The 8,649-nt window shown below is 43.1% G+C and overlaps 1 protein-coding gene across 1 annotated transcript; it reads left to right on the top strand.

The window, feature by feature from the left end:
- The first annotated feature begins 806 nt into the window (after positions 1-806).
- On the top strand, positions 807-3,644 carry hspa1b (heat shock protein family A (Hsp70) member 1B). Its single transcript, XM_029435072.1, is given in 4 exon segments — positions 807-960; positions 1,575-2,226; positions 2,228-3,109; positions 3,111-3,644. Coding segments are annotated over 3 exon segments (1,920 nt in total). The 5' UTR covers positions 807-960; positions 1,575-1,596; the 3' UTR covers positions 3,519-3,644.
- Positions 3,645-8,649: the final 5,005 nt, after the last annotated feature.

The following is an 8,649-nucleotide window of genomic DNA, read 5'->3' as shown; positions in this document are numbered from 1 at the left end:
ACTATTATTTCCCGCATTTAATACCAAGTTTCAATTCACTCACTTAAAATCCAGCTGAGATTCCGTCTCACTCATGTGCAGTGTGGTCAGTTATAAAGTGTTTTGACTGGATGATACCTTAAAGGCCATGGTATGAATGTGCCTTTTAAATAATTTACGACACGTAAATATCAGCACTGACCTTAATTAAATGAACATTCCTCTTTGTAAAACCACATCTATTAGTGGTGCTTTTTAATGTCTTCCTTCCACTGCTTCTGGTATTAATTGTCACTCTAATGTATGAGCTGTGTTGAGAAAAAATATTAGACCTTTATGTTTGCCATATGATTGTTGCTGTCTTAATTTGATCCAACGGGGTCACCTAAAGTAAAATTTCATGTGATAAAAATGCACAAGTGTATACTGTGTAAAAGAATGCATTAAATCAGCAATAAAGCAAGTTCTTTTAACAGAGAAAAGTAACTAAACAAGTCAGAATGTGTTTATTCCAAGAAAACTGAAACAGAGGCCTCTTTATGTCAGTGATTGGGTAGTTGAGGTACGTGTTTTCCATTATTTTAGGGTAAAAGGCTTGTGTTCATGTCTGCAAACACTTCCACACGCCCCCCTCTATGTGCCTTACTGCTACATTCTCTACATTGTGTTCCCTCGCTGTCAGCCCTGCTGGCCGAGCGTCAAACTGCTGTCCCACTCTGGAATATTCACCGGCTCTCTCGCACCAAGCCAGCTGCATTAGTTGCTAATATTAACAGATGAGTCACTGAGCTTGGAGGAGGAGGGGGCCTGGTAGCTTCTAGAAACCTGGTTACAACTATAAAATCAATGATCCTCAGTCAGTCCAGGCATTAGTTTAAGAAGAACTGCACAGAGGCTAAAGCTTCCACAAAGAAAACTACTTGAGGAGACTCTACTGAGGTTCTTCAACGCCTTCGAACAACAGAGTGCTCATCGCTGAAAGTAAGTAGCAATTGATTACCCCATTGTAGTTAAATTAATTTCAATGGAAACATCAGTGCAGACTTCTTGTTCCCTAAAAGACAACATTCAAATTAACCAGTACTAACGCATCAATTGTATGAATTTATTTTACAGTACATTAGAGAAACAGTTGAATTTGACTCTAATTATAAAGAAAAGTGTTCAAATTAGTTCAAGAGTGGAATAAGACTATAGAAAACATACCAATTTAGAGAATACTTCAATGAAATGGAAATAATAGGATATTTTAATTATATTAAATTTATAAGAGTTAATGTTTGTTATATTTTCTTTGTGGAGCAAGTACATTAGATTAAACTTGTTCCATGAAAATGGTGCCCTCTGCAGTGCACAATTAATTATATGATAAAGTTTCTCATCAGTGTTTCCTTAATTTTACACATCTTAATACTACACATCTAACGTACATATGTTTAATAATTGGATGGACAAAAATCGTGGCACCACAAATATTTAATCAGTATTACTGACATTAATGATCTCAGTCATTTTTTATGATCTTCAGTTGCAGTGATCAGCGCTCTCATGTGTAGCATTAGAAAATTACAATGATGTTCTCCCATTTTTTCTAGGAAGTCTAAAGCAACAAACAAAATGTCCTCAGCGAAGGGATTATCTATCGGCATTGATCTCGGCACCACCTATTCTTGTGTCGGGGTTTTCCAGCATGGCAAGGTGGAGATCATCGCCAATGACCAGGGCAACAGGACCACTCCCAGCTATGTGGCCTTTACCGACACTGAGAGGATCATTGGAGATGCTGCCAAGAACCAGGTCGCCATGAACCCCACCAACACAGTCTTTGACGCCAAACGACTCATCGGGAGAAAATTTAACGACGCCGTCGTCCAGTCCGACATGAAACTCTGGCCTTTCAAGGTGATCAGCGATAACGGAAAGCCCAAACTCCAGGTGGAGTATAAAGGTGAGACCAAGGCCTTCTTCCCAGAGGAAATCTCCTCAATGGTCCTGGTTAAAATGAAGGAGATCGCTGAGGCCTACCTGGGACAGAGGGTGTCAAATGCAGTCATCACAGTTCCAGCTTATTTCAACGACTCTCAGAGGCAAGCCACAAAGGACGCCGGCGCGATCTCTGGACTGAATGTTCTCAGGATCATCAACGAGCCCACAGCAGCAGCCATTGCCTATGGCCTGGATAAAGGTAAAAGAGGAGAGTCTAATGTGCTCATCTTTGATCTCGGCGGAGGCACCTTCGACGTGTCCAGTACTGACCATTGAGGACGGCATCTTTGAGGTGAAAGCCACTGCAGGAGACACACACCTTGGCGGGGAGGACTTTGACAACCGGATGGTCAACCACTTTCTGGAGGAATTTAAAAGAAAACACAAGAAGGACATCAGCCAAAATAAAAGAGCAGTGAGGAGACTGCGTACAGCTTGTGAGAGAGCGAAGAGGACCCTGTCCTCCAGCACCCAGGCCAGCATTGAGATCGACTCTCTGTTTGAGGGCATCGATTTCTATACCTCCATCACAAGAGCGCGCTTTGAGGAGCTCAACGCGGAGCTCTTCAGGGGAACACTGGAGCCAGTTGAGAAGTCCCTGCAAGATGCCAAGATGGATAAGTCCAAGATCCATGAAATTGTCCTGGTCGGTGGCTCCACTAGAATTCCCAAAATCCAGAAGCTTTTGCAGGACTTTTTTAATGGCAGAGAACTGAACAAGAGCATCAACCCAGATGAAGCTGTCGCGTACGGCGCAGCAGTCCAGGCTGCTATACTCATGGGTGACACTTCAGAGAATGTCCAAGATCTGCTGCTGTTGGACGTGGCTCCCCTGTCTCTGGGCATTGAGACTGCAGGTGGAGTTATGACACCTCTCATCAAACGAAACACCACCATCCCCTCCAAGCAGACCCAGATCTTCACTACATATTCGGACAATCAGCCAGGTGTGCTGATTCAGGTTTATGAGGGTGAGAGAGCCATGACCAAAGACAACAACCTCCTGGGCAAGTTTGAGCTTGCAGGTATCCCTCCCGCTCCCCGAGGTGTACCACAGGTGGAGGTCACTTTCGACATCGATGCCAACGGAATTCTGAATGTGTCTGCCGTCGACAAAAGCACCGGCAAAGAAAACAAAATCACCTATCACCAATGACAAGGGCCGCCTCAGCAAAGAGGAGATAGAGCGGATGGTACAAGACTCAGAAAAGTACAAAGCTGAAGACGAAATGCAGAGGGAGAAGGTTGCAGCAAAGAACTCACTGGAGTCATACGCCTACCACATGAAGAGCAGTGTCGAGGACGAGAACATGAAAGGAAAGATTAGCGAGGACGATAAAAAGATGGTCATTGACAAGTGCAACCAGGCAATCTCCTGGCTGGAGAACAACCAGATGGCAGAGAAAGATGAGTATGAGCATCAGCAGAACGAACTAGAGAAGGTGTGCAAGCCGGTTGTGAACAAGTTGTACCAGGGAGCAGCACCGTCGGGAAGCTGCGACAGCCAGACAGGAGGCAGCTCCAAGGGCCCCACTATTGAGGAAGTGGACTAAAACTACAGATGTCAGCATTTTGTTTACAGAAATCCTTTGGCCGTATCACTGTTGTTTGGTACCAATAATGATGAAATGTCACCATTTATTTTCTTGACTTATCCAAATAAAAATATTTGAAAGAAATATGACTTTGATTTTTGCACATAGTGACCCACTGTGAAGCTTATTCCAATCTGAAACTAGCAAAAGTGTTTTAACTTTATATATGGGCTTGCATTTTCTCTATTCTATTCCAAAAATGAAAGAGTTTCTTTTTCTTGTTTTCTAATATATTTTAGAATTTAGAATTGTGTGTACTGCATTAGACACACAATACAATTAAAAGTAGGAAGCTTTAACTAGGTAAAATGCGTCTAGCGGGAAGTGACAGTGCAGTGCTTTCTTTTGGACAAGAGACTTAGCAGAGGTAGCTGCATGTAAATTATTTGGGAAACATAATTGATGTGATTTCCTTTGCCACAAGTTTCCAAGAGCATCGCCTCTTAAAAAACATCCTTGGTCGGGTTTTCTTTGTGAGTTTTGAAAGATTCTGGATTGTCTGCAACACGGCTGCTCGTCCTTACTGTGGTGCTGGTCTGGCGACGCAACCATTTGAGTGACCACAAGAGAGAGCGAGAAAGAGAGACTTTTACATTACACCTATCTACGACGGTGGTAGGACAGTTGATTTTGTGTTTTTTTCACAAATTGAGTGGGCTTCTGGACATACCTGTCAACATTGGAATTCCAAAATAAGGCAAATGTTTTGGTGGACTCCGTCCATACCTTCATAGCTCTCAGCCCCCATGTATATACATTCAGGAAATACATGTTTATTTAAATTATGTATTACTTGTACAGACATGTTTATAAGATTTATGTATTTTATTTATTAGTTATTATCATCAATGTATTTGATGTTTGATGAGTTTCCCCCACGAGGACTTCCTTGCGATGGCAGAGTCGGGAAACATGTCCGCTACACTGCGACTGAAATCATCACAGAAGCTGAAGGCCTCAGCTTTGGTCACTTGGTCTGCCTCCTACACAGTTCTTGACACAAATTAAATCATTGACAGTGTATGTTTTGTGCCTCTTGGCGTGCTTGTGCTTGGACGATTTTTCATGCTGGTGAACATCGCTTATTCCGTCGTGTGCAATGCTAACATCTGAATGGCACACTTTACAAAAAGCATGAGTTTGCCTGACTCTGCTTTTTATTAAATAAGGGAAAGTCTCCTCCCATTTGGCGAGGTACTTACATAAAGTTTTAACCTTTTTGGCAGGTACAACTACTTCTCCATCTATCTCCCGTTCACTGTGACTCATCCATCTCTTTCTGTCTTCACCTTCTGTGTTATTGTTACTGTTTTCTTCTTCTGTGTGTTCACTGGCGGATAACGTTTTTCAGCTCATGTTAAACATAATACTGCCATCTGCTCTACCGGAGGCCACCGTACACTTTTTTTAATTACGCCTTTATTTATTTTTTGAAAGGTTAAAAATACGGGATAATTTCTGGAAAATATTTTAACGGGATAGAAGGAAAAATACGGGATAATCCCGGGAAATACGGGAGGGTTGCCAGGTAGCCTATGCTTCTGGAGAACACCAAGGACTGAACTGATTGAACAGATTTTATTGAATGTCCTTAGTTCTAAATGACAGTGATTATTTGATTGTATGTATATATGCTGAATTGATGTTGAAGAGTTCTAATTGTTATAGAAGTGTTTTTATGCATTTTTGATAAGTTTTCTTTCATTTTAACCTCTTACCGTGTGCAAGACCGCCGGCAGGCCCAGCAGGAGTTTTATTTTGCCATGTGTTGTGTACATTCCATCATGCTGGATGTGGTACCCATGTCATATATTTTTAGAAAGCTTAGAATCTCGTCTAGTTAGACTTTGAGATTAAAATCACAACAGCAGGTACAATCAGCTCCTCAAACTAGCAAGCACACTCAAAATCAAAATCATAATTTTGAGCCCACTCACCTATGAAGCCTCATAATAATCCTGTAGTCACCGATAATCCAAAAAACCACTCCTGTCACACTGAATGTAGAGTGGACTCTTAGCATTAGATTGACACTTCATTTGAGCCAATCAGAGCTTCCATACATTATTTACAACTATCATGAGCCAATGAGTGTCAACTTGATAAGGAAGTGCCAGCCCTCTTCTTTTGTTTACAGACTGAGCCAATAGCAACCGATTCTCCAGATGACTGGCGTATCCATGACCTCAGATTTTGAGGTGCTGATCCTCATCCCAACCGCTTCACACTCGGCTGCGAACCGATCCAGTGACTGTTGAAGGTCACAGACCGATGATGCCATAAGGACCACATTATCTGCAAAGAGCAGCGATGAGATTCTCAGGCCGCTGAACTACAACCCCTCTCCTCCACGACTACGCCTCGATATCCTGTCCGTGAAAATCCACGAACAGGATTGGTGATAAAGCGCAGCCCTGGCGGAGGCCAATATTCACTGGGATACGAGTCCGACTTACTGCTGAGTCAATCAGAGGAAACAATGTATTAGGAAGAATATGAGGAAACAATTAACGTATTAGACTGGTTTTGAAAAACCTGTCTAATACGTTAAGTTTTTATCCCTTTTATCTGAAATTTGAAGCTGAACTTGATAACACTTGGTGCTATGTTTCTATTGCGTTTTCCAGCTCGGGACTACCAGCTATACCCATCTTCAGGCATCTTTTTCAACAAAACAATTCAGGCGGAGTGTATTTTCTTTAAATTCAGTATATTCAGACCACTATTACTCAGTGCCAGAAGCACTTGGAGTGATTATTCACTGTTTTGGAAGAACAATAAGAGAGTTATCTTTTTAATGAGACCAAAACCATGCAGCTGGTGCAAATGGTTGAAGAATAGCTTACAATTTACTTTGGGTATGTCGTTTGTAGGTATTTTCAGGTAAATTCGCCCCCACTGTAAGAGTGAAATAAGACATTGAGAAGAAACAAGTCCTGGTTTCTAAAATTAGAGAATAAATAATAAATCATTTGTGTTTACATTTAAACATACCTGCTGTGTGTCTTGTTCACCATTTCTGCAGAATATCCATTTTCAACCTAGATCTTCTCATGCACTGGCCCATAGATGAAATGTCTCCACTGATTTGTTGATATAACTCTGTACTAGTGTTACAGAAAAGTGGCGAGCCAGCCAGGAGTACAGTTGAGCACACTTATCAAAGACGTTGTAGGTGGCGAACACTGTCTTCAACGGCTCCTCTTGGAGTCAGTGTGTAATCTACTGTTACGGCCACTGCCGTCTGCTTTAGGTATCTGTGGGGGTTATGTGGAGGTCTGCACCTTGTTTCCATATTAGGTATGCAGATTAGGATGTGTGATCCCCGGCCCTTGATTGGTTGCAACGATACCTCTCCTCCCACCTTGATGACGACAGAGTTGTGATTGGCGTGTACCTGTTCCGGCCCACCAATCCAAGGGACCCTGGAGAGACCAGAAGCTACAACTGCCTGTCCAGCTCGACACTCGGGGCTGCTGGTGTTGTTAGCCATATGCATTGTACTCATGTGTGGATCCTAGATTCGGTTGTATCTTAATGTCATCAGTTAAGTTAGAAAATGTGTTGGAATCGCTAGGTGCTTCAGTGCTATTTAGGACTTCTGTTTGTATTGATCCAGTTTTCACCCCAAGCTTTGTTTTGAATTTTTTAGATTGGGGTTTATTGTTCTGTTTGTTTGGCTTTGACGCCTCATTGCTCTGGTGTAAGAGCGTAACGGACTAGAGTAGCCCGCTAACATCAAATTTATCTAACCGGTTCAGATTCCCGGCCACACCCAAACAGCGAAAATGACACCAAGAAACGTATAAAATTGACTTTTATTGCAACATTACTTTTAAAACACCTCGTTATTAAATAGTTCAAATAATGTTAAATGTATCAAGCAATAGTTCAGGTTTAAAAATACAAAAAGTCCAGTCCAGTTAATATGGAACAACCGCTCCATGTTTTCCATTGCTCCAAGGAAAGGGCGTGCTCCAGCCGGACTGTCGATAGAGTGCGGCAAGGAGCAAGGGGGATCCGATCCGGTCCGATCTGCGGGGAGGCAAGGCAGCAACTGTCCTGGGAAACATCCTCCCGTCAGTGCGCGGCGAGGAGCAAAAGGGATCCGGTCCGATCTGCGGGGAGGTAAGGCAGCAACTGTCCTGGGAAACATCCTCCCGTCAGTGCGCGGCGAGGAGCAAAAGGGATCCGGTCCGATCTGCGGGGAAGCAAGGCAGCAACTGTCCTGGGCAACATCCTCCAAGGTCTGGTTCACCAGACGAGGAGGATCAGTGCGCAGCGAGGGAAACATCCTGTAAGGCCTGGTTCACCAGACGAGGAGGATCAGTGCGCAGCGAGGGAAACATCCTGTAAGGCCTGGTTCACCAGACGAGGAGGAGCTGAGGAGGATCAGTGCGCGGTGAGGAGCAAAAGGGATCCGATCCGGTCCGATCTGCAGGGAGGCAAGGCAGCAACTGTCCTGGGAAACATCCTTCAAGGTCTGGTTCACCAGACGAGGAGGAGCTGAGGAGGATCAGTGCGCGGTGAGTGAAACATCCTGTAAGGTCTACACCCTTCCAGCCTGTACGGTCTACATCCTGTCAGTTCTGGTTCAGCAGTTAATCTGGCATATTTATAGGGGAGTGGAGTCGGCAACTGGCGAATGAGATCGCTGATTTTAGCTGGGTTCAGGTGTGTCAATTAGCAATGCTGGGTTCAGGTGTGTCAATTAGCAATGCTGGGTTCAGCTGTGTCAATTAGCAATGCTGGGTTCAGGTGTGTCAATTAGCAACGCGTCTGTGTGTCTTTGTTATGACAGTTTGTGGAAAAGGTTAAAGGAAGCATGCAAATATTTATACACAACAAGAGTTCGTCGCCATAATAGCGCACAACAACATTAAAATCACAACAATATATATAACATGCAACAGTCATAAAAAGGGTTAACCATACATCACACTGTCTTAAAAGATGGCTTTATGACAGGAGCCCTCCTTGTTCCATTTGTCTGTCTAAAAGCAATTGTTTGCCAAGTGTCCAGCTATATTAATAAATGTATCTTATTTAAACCATGACCATCTGGTTTTATGTTACTCCTTTTCCCTTG

The sequence above is a fragment of the Cottoperca gobio genome, chromosome 7, assembly GCF_900634415.1.
Source record: "Cottoperca gobio chromosome 7, fCotGob3.1, whole genome shotgun sequence".
NCBI lineage: Eukaryota > Metazoa > Chordata > Actinopteri > Perciformes > Bovichtidae > Cottoperca > Cottoperca gobio.
This window is presented reverse-complemented; position numbering and strand designations above follow the sequence as displayed.